Raw genomic sequence first — 20810 nt, 5'->3', positions numbered from 1 at the left:
CCCATCTGTAAATCACTTTTCTAAATACAAGCCTTTGTAAATAAGGATTAACATCAGTGACACTTAACTTAAAATGTGTATCCGGTATCTAGTTTTTTTACCTACTTGGAGTTGTCAAACCAAATTACAAGGTTTATTTTACTGTATTAGTGAAGAGGTCACAGACTATTGCAGGTGTTCAAATCTATTACCCTACAATTAATCCTTACACAACCCTATTGACATTAATGTTAACAAACATGAACTGGTCTAACTAAGGCAATTTTTGACTAGTTAAATGTGAAGACAAAAAAAATCAGTCACTTCTAGTGGTTTAAAACCTCTTTTATTAAAAAACAATTAAGATGACAAGGCAACTATAACATTTAAAAAGACAACATTGACTAAAAAAAAAGGCTTAAATCATGTTAAATGCATAAAAAGACAATACATTAAAAACAAAGAAAACCGAAGAGTGCTCTCAGTGTCTGAGTCGAGTGCGTCGTGTGCGGGCAATGGGCGTAGTTACTTTAGGAGTCTCGCTTTCAGCCATGACAGCATCTGAAATAACCAATCACAACAGAGAAAATCATTGATCAACTCCATTGCCTTCGAGTTACGTTTTTCACAAGAGAATTGAGCAAAATAAGGTGCAATGGAAAACAAACTATTTAGGAATAACAATCAACGAGGCAACCGGATCACCTTAATTTCTGATATCGGGACCTGACAACACCCGTTCTATGTTCCAAAATTTGACCCATGCAGTCAAAGAATTTCTGTTTTACATTTTTTAATTGGGACACCTATTAAATAGGTCTTGGGATCAATATTATTGTTAGAAAATATACTCCACAAAGAGATAAATGTGTAAAAAAGACGGACCCTCTTCTTGCTCCTCTTCATCACTGCTGAAGGTTATGACAGGCTTTGGACGTGAGCGAGTTGTTTTTGGGGTCACAAGATCACTGTCATCTAATTTAGGTTTACCACGACCTTAAGGATGGAGACACAATAAGACAAATTTTAATTAAAAAGATTAATTGATTTCTTATTTACGGGAACTAATTCGCTTTGATCATCACCTCGTGTGGTTTTGCGTTTATTCTTTTGTGTCTGCGGTGTTTGGAAGTTTTGGTTCTCGGTGCCTCCCTTCTGCAGTTCGCTCTCTTCACCCTCAACATTCTCCAGCCCTTTAGTGTGAACTGCCGTCAAACGCTTCTCAAAGTCTTCAACCTGCGCCTGTGTACGCAACACAAAACTTTTACCAGAAATACAGTCACAAAGTCACCTCTGGCCATGCATATACACATTAAGCTGAGACTGAATAAGATGCCACAATGCCGTACTTTGAACTGCGGTTTGGCTCTGCGGCGGAGCTTGGCCATGATGGAGAGGAGGGGCTGATAGACTCCAGGCTCTGTGAGTTTATCACTGTAACAATCCCAGCATTCCTGCAACTTTTTAAAACCTCGCTCGCACACTGACAACAGAGACAGAGACACGGCCAGATCTGCCCACTGACGCTCCGTCCTGCAGACAATAACATTTGCTTGTCACGATCGTGTCGTTTTCATTTTGCACTTGTTTGGCAAGTTTCTATATGCAAAGTGTGTCTCACTCACTTTGCAGTCCTGAACCGCTGACAGAGCTTCTCCACCAAACTCTCTGTCTGTCTCTCCTTGGTGATGTAGGAGAAGAGTTGCCTGAGATAAAAATAGTGTGTTTATGCTTTGAATCTGTAATTTTAGCAAAACTTTGCAGTAGATACATAAATGATTTCTCACTTCATGATGGTGTTGAAGTCTTCCTCCTTTATCCCCCTCTCAGGATTAGATAATCGGCTGATGATGTCTGGCAGCAGGTTGTAGATGGCGTTGTCCTTGAATTAACAAGATAATTTTAATTTCTGTCACACTCATACGAATGCTTCACAAGAGGAATAGTTTGGAATAAAGTAATGATGAGAGACACTTACCTTCGCAGAGAGTTCATTAAAGAAGTTAAGAGCGAGGCTGGCGATGTGGGGCTCGGGGTCCAGCAGGAGCACGGCTACCTCACTGACCTGACCTTTGACCTTCATCACATCCTTCAGTACCAACTGGGTCAGAACTGTGATGGCGGTCAGACGCACAGATGCTTTCTCATCACTCAGCCTGAAGACAAACACAGTGATTATGAAATGTGTGGTTCAAGTAATATGAAGTGGGCTAAACTGACATTATATTCAGTAAAAAAAAATGTGAGCTCTTTTGGCTACCTGGCATAAAGGTTGGGTGTCCATGGTTCCAGGATGTTGGGGAATCGGACTGTTAGGTCACCAAGAGCGACAATGGTGTTGGCTCTGACGACTGGAAGTGGAGATTTCTCCAGTACGGTGAACAGCAGACGGATGTTGTCTTTACAAACAGCTGGACTGGAGAAACACACAAATGTCAACACCCACAGCTACAGAAACAGAAGGCATGCTGTTTGCGCGAGTGTTAAAATACCTGATCATCATGTACTGAGACAGAGCCAGGCAGGCAGCAGTGGTGAGTTGCGGATGAGAATATCTGCCTGGAGAGCTGCAAACCTTCACCACCAGGGGCAGAAATGCACTCAGCATGTTCCCTTCTACAGAAAGAAAAACATGAATCAGGTCAGAGTTTGGAGCAGAGATAAATTAACACTATCATAAGAAAATGTTCAATAAACGCTTCAAAAACTATAAACTCACCAGAAAGTAACTCTGTTTCGCAGATCTTACGGATAAACTCTGCCTCGGTGTCCTCAGCAGAGGCACCCACCAACCCAAGCTCCTCCTCCACACAACTGTCATTGGCCTCCTACCAAACAATATGGAAATTAGTTCAACATTGCACAGTGCAGCACTGAAATGTAACCATGGAGAAAACAAGGCCTCAGTTCACAAACCTTTGACTTGCTGGCAGGGCCTTTCTCAGTCTCCTCCATCTCTTCTCTCTCTCCTCTTCTTCTGCGCAGCTCGGCGCTAATGCTTCTCTCAAGGTGAAATATTTGCCAGAAGGCCACAGCTCCACAGAAAGACAACACCTGGGCCAGACTCGAACAACTCACTAGAGCAAGAAAATATCAGGATGAGCTCGGTATCAGAAGATTCTATATGTATATATATATCGAATCTATATGTATCGTATATATCAATACATATCATATAAGACTGTGCCAACCCTACCTTGCTCTTCAGTGCTCTGAGACCCAGCTTCCTGCACTTGTGATTGGTTGGGCTCTACACCATCTGTGACCTGCTCCAATAGGAGACGAGCAGACCGCTGAAGTAGGCGGGAGCACAATTGGTCCGGAGATTCAGCCAGGAAGTAGATGAGACGAACAGCCTGTTCCATGAAGGTCTGCCAGTGTGGATCGGACTGTACCACTCCTGTTGATCAAGTGGTACAACTTATAGGAACAAAAGGTGTAACTTAAAGAAAGCAGATAATGAAAGATGGGCTGAAATGTAAAAGCACATACCATCAGCAATGGCCTGTGACAGCCGGCTGAAAAGATGATGGTCCACAGGAAGCCTAAACGGGGTGCCTTTGGATTGCTAACATAGAAAACAAGAATACATTCACTACCAGTATATTATACCTGTGAGATGAGTGTATGTGGTTGTATACCTACCCTCACATGATCAGTTATGTTAGCAATGGTGATGAGTGTGTCCCGAGCCAGGAGATAATCTTCTGCAACCTTCTCTCCAAGAGCGACAGAACAAAGCGTGTCCAAATTACTGAGAACCACTTCTCTCTCAGCGCTACAGAAACAAACACATGAGAGTTAGGACTTCATCTATCATCTTATCATTTTAAGAAACATGAACAAGAGTGCCCTCAGATTATTAAAGAAGCAGTTCACAGGCCACTGGATATTATAGATAACTGAGTCACGTCTTGTATCCGCACGCACACACACACACACACACACACACACACACACTGAACACCCTTCCCATCTCTCTCTCCTGCATTTCTTTGGGGATAAGACATTGGGAGGGGCTTTGTTTAATATAGGCAGGCCCTTACAGCAAAGCAGCAAATCTCCACTGCCCAGCCAAGATTACCGGCCAATAGGAAAACAGGAGAACTCAGGATCTTAACCAGTGTGATCACATTCGCCTTGGTCTCATCATTGGGCAAAACAATCCTACAAGACTATAAATAAGCTGCAGTTTGAGCAGCAATGTCAAGAACCTGAAGTGTCTCACCGTGCTGCCATGCCCAGCAGAAGCACCGCAGCTCTCCTGTGAAGTGGTGCAGTCTCTCGCTTACCAGAGAATCTCTCCCACAGAACCTGCACGACTGAAGTCTGCAGGGCGCTCTCAGTACTGAAAAACTCTTGCACCTGCACAACAATTAACACTATGTCAAAGCAAGGAAGTGTTTAAGTGGCTCGTATGAGGGGATAGACACTCACAATCTCCTCCAGACACTGAACGGTCCCTAATGAAGCGTCGACCATCAGTTCTGACAGACTGTCCACTAGAGTCTGAGCCTTGGCTCTGATGAACAAGCAAACTAAATGTTATGAACTACAATAGAATCAAGATTAAGGTGTTTCTTTAGCCTTGAGGAAAGCACCGAGGTGTACCTGGTGCTGTCACCGTGGGGGTTGAGGTATAGGCGTCTGTAGGCTTGAATGATAGCATCTTTGACGGCAACGTCAGTGGACCAGACCAGCGGCAGCATCTTTCTGACCCCACACACAGAGTCGGCAACACTAAACTCAAACGCTGTGACGCAAAACTGCACAGCCTCCTGGACCACTGAGAGAAAGAGACCATTCAGACAGGATACCATTTTAAATTTTTATGTTTATTAACTGCATTTGTCAATTAATGTCTCCTTTATTATTCAACCAAGTGTGCACAAATGTCCAGATTATGAAAAATTTACTTTAAAAAAACGTAGTTAAATTGGTTACCCATAAATGATTCATGATAGCAATTACCTGTAGTAGTTTTCCAGTATAGCATATTGTTAATGACAGCGATGGCTCTTTCCACCTGTAGTGCGAAGCTCTCTGTGTCTTTCAAATACTGAACCAACATCTCCTGCTTCTTCAGTTCACTCTCTCTTCCCTCCGTTGCTTCTTTCTGTGGGGTGGGTGGAGCATCATCCGCATCTGCCTCAGGTGTCTCATGCTCTGGGCCTGTGAGGAGAGAAAGAGGTGTCAGTCCAGACAAAAAGCAAGGTGCCTGACTAACCAAAAGCCAACCTTTAAATGTAAATTTCAGCTTAACAGTAAATTTAAACGTAAAATGCTAAAAATAAACAATGGTAAATAAATGAGCGCTTTTACACAATCGCGCAGAATCGTACTCATTGCTTAATCTTTCCACTCCGTGCTGATCCGGTACCTAAATAGTTAAAATTTCCACCACAGGGGTGATAACAGAAACCTTCAGAATGTAAACAAACGTGTAAAACTCTGCCTTGGTAACACAAAAGACTGAGCTATAATCTTTCTGCACGCATATTCTCTATGCAGGATTTTGGAATCGCGCCGTGTCAAAACAGGCTCATGTGGAAACATCACTAACAGTTCCAAATCGTGCTTAGAATTGTTCGGCCCGATGGTAGAAAAGCGCTCAATAAGTCCAAATGCCAATGAAAACTTCTGTTTTAAGACATATCCTAGAATGAAGCATTCTCTTTTTAAATTTGCGAGTGAACAGATGGCATCAAGCATTGACTGTACACCTAACAAAAACCTGTGCCAAGACACATTAAAGCAGTGTTTCTTTTGATTACCCTTGAATAGTGATGCAAGTGTGTTTATCAGGGATTCTGTGTTCAGGTTAGCCAGAGCGGAGAAGAATGGAGACTCGTGGAACAGAGAATGAGCCCGTACACACAGGGAAACTGCCTGCCTATACACACACAAAAACACACAAGTTTAACACCACAGCCAAGTAAAGAGATGAACACTTATTTGTGTGTACTCCCACACTTGCACTCAGTACCTGTATTTGTTATCTCGGAGGAACTGTGCTATTTGGACAGCAGTGTCTCTGTCGCCTCTTTCTTCGTCTCCACCTGTCTCTTCTTCTTCATCATCTTCATCATCTTCATCATCTCTCTCTTCCTCACGGCTGGGCTCAAGCTGAGCTTTCACGGTCATTTCCACCTCAGGCTTCATCGCATCCCAAAGATCAGCTGCAGTGATCACTGCAACTACAAACCGAGATTTTCAACTTTACAGATGACGGTGTTTTAGGTCTTAGAGAGAATGTAACCGTAAGATGATTCCACTAAAAAGAGATGCTTACCAGGCTCTTGTTCTCTCATGGTTTCTCTCATCTCTTTTAGTTTGGCCATCTCCTTTTCCAGTGGCTTCCTCAGGTCCACACTGCTCAACTAAAAATTCAAAAATTGAGAAGAATAACATAATTTGGAAATATCATTAAAGGGACAGTTTGTTCGGATGAACACGGAGAAAGATATTTTGAAGAACGTAGGAAAGCAAACAGTTCCGGGGCACTTTTGACTACAATCGTAATTTTTCCTACTATTGTAGTCAATGGGATCCAAGAACTGTTGCAAGCAAACAATATCTTTCTCTAGACTTTTTCACACAGAGATCCTTGAAAATACACAAATTCCTGGACACATTTTCTGAGTCAGGATCGTTAAGATTTTGTTCATTGTGATTTTCAGGAAACTGTGCATGCATTTATAGGCACATGGCGCAATATACTGCAATTTGCATTTTTTTCTAGTGAAAATAGGTCTGATCACGGTGAAAGATACTTCTTTGCTGTGTTTTTAGGTGGCTAAATAGTGCAATTTGTTATTACTACTGCATTCCTTTATTTAGTACCAAATAGGCCTTATTAACTCTTTTTGTGGTTATAAGTCAGCATTTATTGTGTTTTTTCCAAATGACAAAGACGTCAATTATAAACCTTTTCATTTATATATTTTATTTGTAAATGCAGAACAACAATGAGGAATGAGGCACAAGAACGCAAGGTAGGCTAGCCCAACGTGATTGAGCTAAATATACAGCTGCTAAAATATGTCACAATTTTTCACAGTAAATATATTTCTCAAGGGGCATTAACATCCCAAATAATCCATACACACAAAGAAAAGAAAACAAATAAATTCACAAATTAAGTTATGTATAATAAAATGGAATGAGACGGGGAAAAAGTACTGCACATGCTTACTAAAATGAATTTTTTTGAATTTATCAAGAATGTCTCTGTAAATTTTTCCATTCATCCTGCCCTCAGTTATATAAAGTTTGCCAGTGCCGTATGCTGAAAGACCCCACACCATGATGTTCGCACCTCCACACGTCACTGTGGGTATGGTGTTTTTGGGGTGATGTGCAGTGCCATTTGACCTCCAAAAATGGTTTATGGCATCCAAAGAGTTCAATTATGGTCTCATCTGACCAGTCTATATTCTCCAAGTATGTCACAGGCTTGTCTAAATGCTGTGCAGCAGACTTTAAACGAGCTTCAACATGTTTTTTCTTCAGCAATGGAGTCTTGCGTGGGGAGCGTGCATACCGGCCACTGCGGTTGAGTGTGTTACATATTGTTTTCTTTGAAACAATTGTACCTGTTAATTCCAGGTCTTTCTGAAGTTCTCCACAAGTGGTCCTTGGCCATTGGACCACTCTTCTGATAATCCCTTTTGCAACCTCTGTCAGAAATCTTGTGAGGAGCACCTGGTCTTGTTTGGTTTATGTTGAAATTATGTTCTTTCCACTTATGGATTATGGCCCCGACAGTGCTCACTGGAACATTCAGAAGTTTAGAAATCCTTCTATAACCAATGCCATCAGAATGTTTCGCAACAGTAAGGACTTGAGAGAGCACTTTTACCCATTATGAGATAACACCTTGGTAATGAGACACTCTTTTATTCGGAGTCAGTTGGGGCTGAACAAGCTGATGTTCATTTCCATTGACAAGGACAGGATTGCTTTCTAATTACTGTTAGGCCTTTTCACACATAGGTTTCCTGGAAAATAAACAGAAAATGTGTGCAGAAATTTGTCCCGGGATTGTTCGATTTTGTTCATTCACACTGCCGGTGATTTTCTGGAATCTGTGCATGAATCACACACATACCGTGAAGATCTCGTAAAGACACCTGGCGTACTATACTGCAATGTAATGTGTTGTGCATTTTTTTGTCGTGAAAATAGGGTTGTTACAGGAAAGATACTTCCTTGCTGTGTTTTTAGGTGGCTAAATAGCACGATTTGTTATTATTACAGGCTTTATTTAGTACCAAATAATCGCTCTATTTTTTGGTTGTATTCTGTAGGCTATATTGTTGCCATTAGAAAATGACAAAAGACGTAAATTTTTAAACAAAATATATTTATATTTGTATTGGTAAATACAGAACAAAGAACAAGGCTATAGCACAACTAGATCAATCTAAATAAAAAATGTCTTATGAAAACAAATTTTAAAAGTACATTTTCAGCATTGTTCAGTGTAAATTTACGCTGATTTTACATTTTTTATGAAAAAATATAACGGAATTCTGCAAAGTTAAAATGAGCCTGTGTTTGGCAACATAGCCTAATACAATACAAAAGGCACGATATAATCATTTTTCAGGAATATGTTGTACAAAAATGTGAGTTTAAAAAAAGTTTAGCGGATTTTAAAACCAAGTTTGAGGAAAGTTTTTTAGCATTTACATTTTGTAACCATTTTGAAAGAGCTCACTCAGATCGAATGGAAAAACCTGTTAATAAAGCGTATTGCACATAATGCTATAAAAACCATGTTTAAATTGTTCACAATGTTTAGTTGAGAAAAACAAGCACATAAATGTCCAGGAATTAGTCGGTTAATAGTGTCTGCGCAGAAACTCGTCGGCTGCTCTGCTGCGCAGCACTAAAGGGGCACACAGCTGAGTTTTAAAGGTTGGTAAGTGATCAAGTTTATTGAAGCACTGTGTATTTTGTGTTAATAGTTTTGATAAAAGTAATTTCAAGTATAAACTGCGTTTAGAAGCAGACAACGCTATTCTCACATTTGACCTTAAGTTTGGTGATTAGGACTCTTGCATTCATCCATGATTTAGCTAGACAAATGGTTGGCCTATTTTAAGTGTTTTCGATTTACTAACAAACAAAAATCCCTCACTTAACTATATTTGTTTACATAGCTAAATTATTCACGATTTATTATTGATGCATGTCATCACTAGACAGCTTTTACGCTATTGTTTCTGCCTTTTGTTCACATAAGGTGTTTTGCGGGACTGATCCTGCAAATGTTACTAGGTCCCCTTTCCGGGTTCACTGTTCGGATCAATCTGGGATGCGTTTATACAGAAGTCACTCAGGCATTGTTTTGGCAATTTTCTGGGATCAGCGGTCGGTGTGAATGGGGTACCCGTGTTCATCCAAAAATAAATGTATACAGATTTGTAACAACTAGAGAGTGAGAATTTATGACAGTTTTTGGGTGAACTGTCTTTAATATGCCTTTGGGTAGACAAAATGTTGTAAGCGCTGTAAACAGACTGTGTGTTTAGACTGTCAAGTTGTGAATGTGTACCTTGCAGCTGTAAGGGTTGTGAGCAATGAAGGCAGCCAGCAGCTGGATGGCACTCTTACACACATTGACTGATTTATCGCCAAGGCGACCAACAGTCAGCTCCATAACCTCAGTGTACCTGCACAGCGGCAAAGCCTAATAGAACAGAATTATGTTTAAGAATCTATCCATAAACATACAGCATTTAATAAATAAACGTAGATAGATGAACATAACCAAACACCTTGCTGTTGACGATACGCGTGTAGACCTGCAACACACGAGCTCTGACGTGTGAGTGTGCATCATGGATGTGCTCCTGCAGCGTGTCCAGGAATCTGTCTCTGTCCCCACGAGCTGAATCATCGAGCTTATCGCCGGTAAGAACCCGCACCAAGACCTCACCCAGAACCTCACACACGGCCACACGTAAACTTGGACTCTGTGCATAGGGATGCAATATTTTAAGTACCAGACAAAGAACAAAGTTCTCTAGAAACTACGTTAACATTTGGGTTTGCCCTCAGATTACCAAAGAGAGAGCTCAATGCCCATAGATTTTTTCCAGAGAACCGAGACTCAACCCGTGACCCTTCACAAACACACACATACACACTGTGAGCTCCCCTTCTCTATCTCCTCCATTTCTTTGAAGGATAGAAAGAGGGACAAGCTAGTTGAATGTAGGCAAGCCCTTACAGCAGAACAGCAAATCTCCTCTGTCCAGCCAAGATTACCAGCCAATGGGAGCACAGGAGAGCTCAGCCTCTAAATCAGTGGGCTCATATTCGCCTTGGTCTCATCACAGGGCACTGATATTTGTGTTATACACACACAAGTTTCATAGCACTAACACCTGACTGCAGGTCGTACCAGAAACTGCCCTCAGTGCATGATCGAAACTGTATTTACCTCTCCCTCCAGGTGTGTCAACAGAACACTGATGTTGGGGATCATGGCATCAGGTACCAGAGTGCTGAGTTCAGACAGAAAGCTTGAGAAAGCCTTCACACCTGAACCTTCTCTGGCTAGCTCCTCACTCGACTTCTGACCAATTTCTCTGAAACCCACAACCACAAGAACGGTGAGCGTTCCAGCAAACACACACACACACACACGCATATCCAGATCAGCATTCTCTGTAGCAGTAGAGTTTATTTAATACGACTGTTGTCCTTACCTCATGATCTCTCCAACAATAGATTTAACTCCATATTCTGAGCTCCAAGCCGACACAGCCTGAGCACACACTGACGCCAGTTGCTCAAAGTGCTGCAGGAGCTGAATCACTTTCACACATGCTCCTGCGCAACACAAACACAAGTCTTAGTATACAGCAATATATTCAGGGCTATGTGTGCACGGTGCATGTCATTTTAAGGCAAAAACCTGTAAAAGTGTTATATGGCTTTTATACGACAGTTCATCAGAATAGTACATCCAAGGATGAACTCACCCAACATGTGATTGTATTTCTTCACCATGACTCCTAGGACGTGGATGATGGCATCTCTAGTGGATTTGCTCTTCATATGGTTTATGGTGGGATTTTCCAGGAGCTTGTAGCAACAGCACGTTACACAGCTATGGATGTCAGATGAGCAAAGACAGAACAGCTTACTATCAAAACATTCTTATGTTCCTCTGCCTCAGTTTACTATCCAGTGTAAATGAGATGAATCGCCAATTACAGAGATTAAATCCAGGTGTAAAACAGCCTTTTACCTGACAAACTCCTCTTCCACGAGAGACAGACTCCATAGTGTCCGAATGTCCAGTTGGAGTAGCTGAGTCAAACACTGAAGAACCGCCTCTCTCTCACTTTCCCACTGTGCGAGACCTTTTCCAGCTGCTTTATCCTTCTTCCGACCCTAACAGAGATCCGGAAACAGAATGTTTAGTCTGATTTTGTGTAAAGCACACAACAAGCTTGTCACCATCTAACGTTGCCCTCAGATTACCAAAGAAAACATTCACAGCAGGTAGGCCCACGAGACGCCCAACTCTTTGCTAACTGACACATTTACATGCACACAGACAGACATACTCAACGCACATTGTAAACTGCGATTCATCCCAATGATCCATTTTTAAAGGAAGATTGTATTTTCTTCTGAATGGCAGCTGATATTGCTATTGGTGGACCCTTACAGCAGTGCAGCCAATCTTCGCTGCCCTACCAAGATTACCCACCAATCAGAGAGCTAGAGAACACCACGCCTCAGCCATTCAGCTCGTATTTGCCTTAGTCTCATCATTGGGCAACTATTCTCCAACATTTAAACTGTAACTTTAATGTACCTTGCTTGGTGCTGTGACAATAGTCTCCCTATACGAGTCACTCTCAAGGATCTCCGTGATCTTGCAAATAAGAAAGACACTCATCTTCACAGCGTTGAGCTGTTGTTTGCGGTCTGCGGCTGACAGAGAGGCAGACATGAGGATGGTCGGCAGAGAGACAGACAGGCCTTTAACCACTGAGAACAGAGAGCGAACAGATGGGTCATGGGAAATGGTCTGGAACGATTGGATTGAAGTTGAAAAAAAGCACTTGTAAGAGACACAAACCTTGAATCAGCAGTTCAAGGGTATCTTCCTTCACCGCTACATCCACTGTGCGACAATGTCTACAAAAGACCAAAAAAGGTAAGGGACACAAATTTGATCCGATTTCATTTTTACTATCCTGCTTAAATAGTTTAATTATTACACGTTTTTTGATTTAAACATTGTTTATTGACGTGTAGCTATTGTGTCTTGTGGAGATCACACTTACTGCAGCACACTGTACGCTGTGTCAAAATGCTTGAGGATGCACAGGGGCCCGTGACTTCTAAGTGCTGCTTTGAAACCTTGACAAGAAACAGAAAGATTAAAATTTCATCAACATATGCAAGAATGTTATACTTGTTCAAGATCTGAGAATATACTCACTATTGAGGTGAGAGGGAAGCTGTTTAGCAGACAAGACATCTTGAACCACATACTGGTTAACAGCTCCAGACTTTACAAGATCATCCAAACAAATCGGCACAATAAAATCCCACGACATAACTGCAGAAAACAACCACATTGTAAAGACAGACTTGTAGGTACACTAATAGAAACAGTTAGAAATAACCAAACACACATAGAAAAACAACGAATTTCAATCATATAAAACTATTAAATTAAGTACAAAAATATAACGACAATTGGGTATCGTTAGGTGACCTTTTGCATGAGCTGATCCAAAACAAGGAAAGCTAAAAGCTAGGCTAACTCTCAAACTTAACAGATACACCAAACGTGTTAAAAATCACTAAAACCTCTTCAGTATTTACGTACGTAAAATAAAACGCCATATAAACCCACCGTTGAGCAGACAAATAACTTATTACGACAAAATCCTGAAGATGTGAATCCGCAGAGCTCGGCTTCGCTTACTAAACGGTTGGAGTCGCAGCTTTGAATTTCACATAGCGCGCCAAAGGAAGTGCGTCATCGTCCCGCCCCACTCACGCGTATCCGGTCAGTGGAAATCGTCTAAAGTCAAGTCTGAATATTTGAGTTAAATCGATGACACTTTACAGGACCATCGTCGTTAGCGAGCATAGTCATAGAATAACAATGTATGCATATGAACCGTTTAAAGCTGCGAACGGTGCGATTTTTAGTAATGTTGGTCAATCGTGTGATTAGAAAGTCTGAAAAGAAAGTCTCCTGGTGGGCTATTAGGGAAGCAAACGAATTTAAAACAGTGTGGATAAGAAGTGGTTATTGTTTAAGGAACGTTTTTTATTCGACTTTATTTCCATACCATTTTTTACAATTTCGCATTGCCAATACATTTTTCAGAACAACCGTTTCTGAACAACCAGAATATGTATGTATAGAAATAAGACAAAATACATTTTGAAGGCACAACGACGTTCTGCCTTTATCTTCTGGGGTTTGATTAACTTTTATTTTGACATGACTGTGTTGAATGGATGACGTCATGGATTTCACAGTGTATGGTGGAAAAACACGTGTGGGTCGTTCAGATTCCTTCTAGTTTTAGCGTGTCATACACATATGGTTTAATTATGAGCAGATATGGTTTAAAACATTCAGCATTAGCTGGTTTAGATCGGTGCCGTATAACTACGTTATGCTAGAAGCGTGACAAAAAAGATCAGTTGGAGTCGGGCCATTCAACTTCTGAGATCTGAACAACGTAACAATTTAAATATAAGCAGTAGTTATGTGAAAACAAGCCTATACGGATTTTAAAATTGTATTTTTGTTATAAAGAACGATGGAGTATTTGCCAGACTCTAACGCTAGATATAAAGACGTGGACTACTGGAATGAGCGCTACCGGACAGAGGAGAGTTTCGAGTGGTTCGGAGATTTTACCAAATTTGAGCATCTGATCAAAGAGCATGTAGGGGTGGAAGAAGGTATTTTGATATTGGGTAAGTGAGCCGATTATATTTTCTTCTCGTAAGTGTGATTGATTCATATTATTTGCGCGTTGGTGATTTAAAGTTAAGTTGATTTAAAGATGTGAGCGGCAGGGGGCGCTGCTCCACTGTTTATGTCTTTGCTCAATTAAAGAGACAGTGAGTTCACCCCAAATTAACAATTTTGGGATGAATTACTCAATCTCGAATTGTTCCAACTGAGACAATGTTGTCCAAGAAATCTCAGCTGCTAACATTTTTCCAAATATCTTGCTTTTTGTTTTCAACCAAACAAACACATGTAAACAGGTTTGGAACAACTTGAGAGGTGAGTAAATCATAACATCATTTAGACTAAAACACAGGTTGCAGGTTCACTCCAAGGTAACAAGCAAACTATAAATTAAATTATAATATATTATACCTACGTTATAAACTTAATTTATACAATACAATTATATAAAACATTTTTGCCTGATCATACAATGTCAGTGAATTTGTGGTGTATTGGAGGTAAAGGACCCTTACAACAATTTCTTCTTTTGCATAATTTTTGGTATTCACATTTGGAGTACTTTACTCGTTTCCCTAGGCCTAGAGAAACGGTACATATAATACATAAAGAACACTTTCATCATGTTCTCTGGTCAGCATGCATTGTGTATCTTTTGATACTGAATATTTATTGAACATTTTTTCTTTTTTATAAAATGATTGGTTTAAAAATGAATAAATAAATAAAGATACATACACGTGATTTTTGTGATGAGCGTTAGCTGGCAGTGGGACAGAGAACAACTGCTTTTCATTGCCTAACTACAGTACTGTAGCCCAGCTCTAGGGCGCAGCGTAGTGATGGGAAATAAATGTGTGGATGCAGAATACAACATTATGTTTTCAACTGGTGCTGTAATGAGGATGAGTGTGGACCCCTGACATGCTTTCAGAGCTCCAGATCTGTTCTTCAAATCAATAACACCAGCATGCACCCCCATGGGCTGGTTCGGCTGTATCGCAGTCCGATTACCATACTACCCCCATTCATTGTGACAAAAGTGCATTAAGTGTTTGATGTGTGTATCAGCGTTAGGTTGGAGGTAGATGGCTTGTGAATGCGGAACGTAGGTTGTCTCTCTAGTGTTTAGAGACACGCAATATGTATAAATGCAAGTTATTATGTAAATATAATGGGATTAATTATGACCGTAGTGGCTTTATTTGTGGTGTCATTTGCCTGTGACAAATAAATACAAAAGAAAATATTTGCATTATTTGTATTTCTCTGTTGCTGTCTCTCCTCTTATGGGCACCCTTTCCACACCCACATCATGTTCCTACAGCAGCCCACAATCATAAGAGTGACGCTCTCTGTGACCTTTCAGAGCTGAGGTGATAGGAAAGTTGAGGATACGTTCCTACGCGCACACTTCTCTTGTGTGCTTTACCTGTGTCCTCTGACCCAGTAAATGTAAACCGTTTTTCTGTTTTATTCCACTTGGATTGCTTTTTTCTAGTTGCTGAGGAAAAGTGTGCAAGTTTTACATTTCTTAATGTATTGTGAGTTTTTTTATTCATCATGTATGATTTCTTAAGCAATATTTGTGTAAATCCTCTAATGCATCAAGGCAGATTTGGATGGTTTTTATTTTTTCACTTTGACTGGCAGCTGGCACCACAACATGACTGTCCTCTCTTACCCATGATTCACTTGCTTAGATTCCTGAGCAACCTATTAAAGCTGTGTGTGTGTGTGTGTGTGTGTCTTGGGTTTCTGCAGTTGTGTAATAGTTTGTTTTGTGGGGTGATAAGGGGAAGTCCCAAAGTAAGCGTTCTCAGATTCTTTAATAGGGAGAGGCAGTTCAGATACCATAATACATGAAATGACATATATTGCACTTTGTACTGCAAACTTCTTATGCAAAGCTCCCTCTGCAGTCTGTCAAGAATGTTTAAAGACGTTTCATCAAACGTACTGGCCTGAACCAAAGTTAACGGTCTGACTAGTAATATAACAATTTATTATATAATTAATGTGTAATGATATTCATTTATATGATTATTTTATTGTATATTCATCGTATAAAATTAAATTAAACTACTCGACAGTTATTGATTCTTTTCAGAGGTCTACCGGAAGTTACGTTTGGGCCACAGATGGTTACTGAAACAACAATTAAAACTAATCCTTTAAAATGGCTCGTTCAGAAATCTTCACGATAATGAATTCATAGTCATTCGCAGATTAGCATTGGAGCATCGTTGTTTGCATTATAACACCTATTTAATGTTCAGCAGCCTGACACGCCTCAATTAACAATAGTGTGAACTACGCCAATACATTTACAAAGAATTTGCATGTAAAAATATTACGGGCGCAGTACGGAAGGAAAAGGTACAGTTGCAAAAACACATTTAAGTCAATGAAACTCAACAGTATTTCAGAAGGAAACTTGAGGTGGAAAAAATGTGCAGACCTTGGATTTATTTGTCAATCTTTTTTCAGATCCCAATAGATAGGCTGGATGATCATTTTCTGTAAAGCGGCTTTGAAATTATATGCATTGGGAAAAACAATGGGAATTCAATTGAATGGTCTTTATAGATAGAGATACTGAACAGAGAAAATGAAATTACATATATGCATTTGGCAGGCGCTTTTATCCTAAGCGACTTACCTTGCACCTAGTTTCTGACTATGTGCAATTCCCCTGGATCGAACCCATGACCTTGTTATTGTTAGCGCCATGCTCTAACCACTGAGCCACAGGAAAGCAAATCCTGCCATAGTTGCCCCTTCATGTCTCTGTTATATGCAAAAACATTATTTTGTGGTCTCAGATTCATTAGATTTTTTGTGAATGTGTTTTGTGGTTCATATCGTAAGGATGTATAATTTTTCATATTTTTTTTGGAGATCAACAGCACGCCACATATGCTGTCAGTGGCATTTGACACGTAGAGCGGTCCTAGAATGTTGTGTATCTGTGTATAGGTGTATTTCTAGTATCTCTGTACAAGAGCTTTTTTCCACTCGGTCACCGGGCAAACTCATTGGAGTCATTGCTGACAGAATGGAAAGAACACACAGTGAGAAGGGGGGGGGGGACTTTAAAGTGGTCACTTGTGCCCGACACCATGAGCAGGGTCCCCACCGTACACACACACCTCTCTTGTCTATTTCTCTCTTGTGTACTGCTGTACCTTCATAAAGCATTGAACGACTTGACAAAGAACAAGTGATCCATTCTAGTATATTTTGTTTTGCATCGAAGTGTCGCATTTAATCTGCAGTGATATCACAACGAGGTAGAGCGAATTGATCGTTGAATGAGCAGCATTAAACTGAGACCGTAAAAGAACATTATGAGTCACTGTCAGACAGAAGGGCGTGAGTCAGCACACACACTTCGCACCGCGAGTGTCAACTCTCTTTCTCTGCATTAGCCTCTCGGGGGTCATGTAAGACGTTGTAAACCACGTCTGTGCTACACGTTTCTTACTGTCCAGATCAGCCACAGCTGTGTGTGAGACACCTCGTATTTTATGAATGAATGAATCGATGAAAGGATGAATGGGCGAGGGGGTGACTGAAACGTGGGGGATGGGATGGCTGCAGTGTTATGCGGTTTCTCCTTGGCCCCGCCCATCCCGTTGTGTTTCTGATCCTCCTTGTCCTCTCATCTAATTGGCTGAGAGGCTTCAATGTTACTGCAGTCATAGGGGGGTTATCCCCCCATTTCCTCAGCACAACGACTGCAGTTTATGAATGAAAGTGGGAAAAAAATGAATGAATGAATATATGGCTTACATGTATGAGAGTCGTGTTTGGGTTTATGTTGTGGTCATCAATTCTATTTATTTGTGTACTGCATATGCATAAGAATGTTTCACTATATTCCTATGTGCGTAATTTTGGTAGCTGATTGTGTATAAATAGACCTTTTTGTGATAGACCTTCATTTTGTCATGTTGGTATATAAAGATAAAAATATCAGACAAATAATATTTTGTGTTTGGCGCTTTTTGTGTGTGCACATGTTTTATATGTTGTTTTTTAGATTATGTGTTGGATGGATCTGTAAATCTGTTGATCTGTTGCTTTGTTTGTTTGTGCATCACTGTATCTGTTTCTCTCTCACTGTTACTCGTGTCTGGAATATTAACTGGGTTACCCGGGCAACAGAACTTGGATGATCGATGGGCTCTCCTCCGGTAAATGGGCCAGTGGATGCACATGAAAGAAAATGGTTTGTGTGTGTGTAATTTATGAAAGGGTTTGTTTTCGACCTTATATCGCCCTACTCCCCTATGCTGATTCACATAATCATTTAATTCCTCTGTGATTTTCTCTCGTAGGTAAATTTTTATGAACTTGAACATACACCCACGTACACTTTTCCGAGACCTTTAATTTGCACAGCACATAATCACGGCTCTGCCTTAACCTATGAATCAGACTTGAATACTTCTCTCTGCTCTCTGTACAGTTTTTTTCCTCTATCAGCTCTTGCATTTAGATTGAAAGAAGATAGTCATTGAAACTGGTCTGAGATCAGTATAGAAGTTTTATCTTCCTGCTTGGACTAGGACAAAGACTGAATTCTGAGTGGTGCATTGAGGGATGTCACTATGGCACCTGCAGGGTTGTAGTACACGTCTTCAGCTGGTTACAAGAAAACAAAAATGTATTTAGTTTAAGAAATAGTTCACCCAGAAATGAAAGCTTTCTTGTGATTTGCTTACTTTAATGCCATCCCAAATGACTTCGTTCCTTCAGCTGAACACCCACTTTATGTAGATACGTAGGTCTCCAAAATGTAAATGTGTTCATGATAAAAGTAATCCAAACAACTCCAATGCGTTGATAAATGTCTTCTGAAGTTTTTCAAGTACCTGAAATCAAGTACCTGAACACTTATCAGTGTTTTTCCTCATATCATTGCTTATCATTTGTGCATTACATACTAATACATAACATACATTTGATTTACGCTACACTTCATCAATATTGTTTTTTATTTTTAATACTTAGGTATATTATAAACCTAGTACTGTCTTTTACCCAAATTATATTAACAAAACGTATTCAAATTATACATTACTTGTACATTTTTAATAAAGTTAAAGTTTATCTATTTTTTCTAATGTAGTGAAGTAGAAAGAACGATAAACTGTATACTTTATAATGTAAATAATTAATAGTAATAATTTAAGCTTATTTAGCGAAAGTGAAATGAAAGCAAGCATATCCAAGCACTGATTTCAACCGAAAAAGTCATATCTGGGATGGCATGAGGGTGAAGAAAATCATGAAATGATATTAGTTTGAACATTAAACCGGAAGTGCTGTGAAGATAATTAATATTCGCTTTAAAGATGTGTATAAATGTGCAAGGACTGGAAGTTAACTTGTTGTGTGCAAGGGCACAGATGAAGTTTGTCCACAGGAAGTGAGTCTATCGCCCTTGTGTCTGTTGTGTAACATCTTCTGTCCTCCTGACAGTTTCTCACTCTGACTAACAGACATGAAATTCTCGAAAGCAGCAGAAGCGTGTGTGGGAATACTGTGTGTTACTGTGTCCCATCTCACGTTTTAAAAACAAATTGAATTAATCTAGATGTGAAAAACCCAAAGTGTTTCTGTCACCACTGACAACTGTGAGTGTTCGTGTTAAAGAAGAGTGTGATTTTGATACAAAAACCTCTTCTGCACATGAAATCATTATAAATGGAGGATTAATAACAAAAAATAAAGCATTTCCTTCATGGTTTTTATTTATTTATTAGGTACACATTACGCATTTCTTTTCATTTTAAGTAGATGTCACATAAACTTATGTCAAGCATAAAATAAAACTAGCATGGGAAGTATGTTTGCATTACATTTAGCTACTGTATTTGCGTATTCGCATTGAAAAATGTCTCCGTCACTTGGTATCTTGGAAGTCAATGGGAAGAAACCAGTGTAATTGGTTACCAACATTCTCAAAATATCTTTTGTGTTCTTCACAAACGTGTCTTGTGCCCTTGAAAGTAACTGCAGGAAGGTTACACCACGTGAACTGTTGTAACCGATAAGGGAAAACAGTGTTGTTTTTAATACTGCATTCATTATGTATGATTTAAACTGCTATATTTATTAAAAACAGCTGTTCATCTCCCTTCAGAACTTGCACTTCAAAGGATCTGTCATAGTAATGCGTGACAATTCACCCAAAGATGCAATAATAGCGCTCCGTTTCTTGCACAGATCATTTATTTATCATTTTATTCATTTGACATTCATTAATTTAAACAAATATCTTCTTGAAAAACAATGTCACCCACATCTTGGATGTACTGCGGGGACTGGGGGATGATAAATTAGCAGCAATTTTTGGGTAAACTAAAGCATTAAGGGATATAAAATACAATTAAATAGAAAATATAACTTTTAAATAAATATGATGAAATTGCTCAAGTACTGAATGCAAATAACAGATATACAAAATAACAGAAGATAGGAGGATATGGTAAAAAACTGGCCCACATCCTATTTGTACTTCTGGCCCTCAAAGAAATGTAGTTGAAGAGCCCTGTTGAAGCTCCTTTTATCAAACTAATCTGTTTTACCTGTCTGTGTGTCTATCCATCTATCTATCTGTTTTGTTTATTTGCATCTGTTTGCCTATCTGTTTTATGATCTATCTGTCTTTCAGTCCATCTTTCTATTGGTCAGTCGTTACGTTTGTACTACTATCGGTCCATCTGTCTCTTCAAATCTCTGTATCTGTCCCATTCCTTCTCGCTGATCTGCAGGGGTCTTAAAGAGTTTCTTCTCTCCACATCTGATATGAACGACAGAGAGAGGAAAATAGAGTCCC

The 20810-nt window shown here is 39.8% G+C and overlaps 2 protein-coding genes across 4 annotated transcripts in view; one reads left to right on the top strand and one right to left on the bottom strand.

The window, feature by feature from the left end:
* Positions 1 to 305: 305 nt before the first annotated feature.
* Positions 306 to 13047, bottom strand: ncapd2 (non-SMC condensin I complex, subunit D2). Of its 2 annotated transcripts, none has more exons than XM_079452820.1 (32): positions 12875 to 13047; positions 12455 to 12574; positions 12297 to 12372; positions 12089 to 12147; positions 11822 to 11997; positions 11246 to 11391; positions 10977 to 11104; positions 10701 to 10824; positions 10433 to 10580; positions 9765 to 9962; positions 9542 to 9676; positions 6272 to 6359; positions 5966 to 6176; positions 5754 to 5872; positions 4951 to 5151; positions 4591 to 4765; positions 4417 to 4501; positions 4208 to 4344; positions 3625 to 3757; positions 3472 to 3547; positions 3176 to 3379; positions 2896 to 3056; positions 2699 to 2807; positions 2472 to 2595; positions 2240 to 2395; positions 1958 to 2135; positions 1767 to 1861; positions 1605 to 1685; positions 1329 to 1512; positions 1065 to 1221; positions 865 to 975; positions 306 to 540 (listed from the first exon to the last, which is right to left on the bottom strand). In XM_079452820.1, the coding sequence occupies exons 2-32, from the start codon at positions 12570 to 12572 to the stop codon at positions 461 to 463; spliced, it is 4173 nt and encodes a 1390-aa protein (XP_079308946.1). In that variant the 5' UTR covers positions 12573 to 12574; positions 12875 to 13047; the 3' UTR covers positions 306 to 460. The 2 variants fall into 2 exon arrangements, with proteins under 2 accessions (XP_079308946.1, XP_079308947.1); XM_079452821.1 differs by having other exon boundaries at positions 308 to 540; positions 3631 to 3757; positions 12875 to 13039.
* Positions 13045 to 20810, top strand: part of ece2a (endothelin converting enzyme 2a) — a 44965-nt gene continuing 37199 nt past the window's right edge. Inside the window, exons 1-2 of one of the 2 annotated variants that reach the window (XM_079452822.1) lie at positions 13045 to 13163; positions 13796 to 13959. In XM_079452822.1, the coding sequence (XP_079308948.1) occupies positions 13800 to 13959 (160 nt within the window). In that variant the 5' untranslated portion in view covers positions 13045 to 13163; positions 13796 to 13799. Of the gene's footprint in view, positions 13164 to 13493; positions 13719 to 13795; positions 13960 to 20810 lie in introns of those variants that run through there. The other variant, XM_079452823.1, reaches the window with a different exon arrangement.

The sequence above is a fragment of the Barbatula barbatula genome, assembly GCF_947034865.1.
Source record: "Barbatula barbatula genome assembly, chromosome: 3".
NCBI classification, from domain to species: domain Eukaryota; kingdom Metazoa; phylum Chordata; class Actinopteri; order Cypriniformes; family Nemacheilidae; genus Barbatula; species Barbatula barbatula.
The sequence above is the reverse complement of the archived record's forward strand: the minus strand, read 5'-3'. Positions and strand labels throughout refer to the sequence as shown.

What these genes read in the sequence shown, in the direction of transcription:
- ncapd2 (XM_079452820.1), bottom strand. Translation starts at nt 12,572, where the DNA reads ATGTCGTGGGATTTTATTGTGCCGATTTGTTTGGATGATCTTGTAAAG. An exon ending in ATACTGGAAAACTACTACAG is followed by an intron (nt 4,766 to 4,950) that starts GTAATTGCTATC and finishes TCTTTCTCTCAG; the next exon opens with TGGTCCAGGAGGCTGTGCAG. An exon ending in TTCAGTGTCTGGAGGAGATT is followed by an intron (nt 4,345 to 4,416) that starts GTGAGTGTCTAT and finishes ATTGTTGTGCAG; the next exon opens with GTGCAAGAGTTTTTCAGTAC.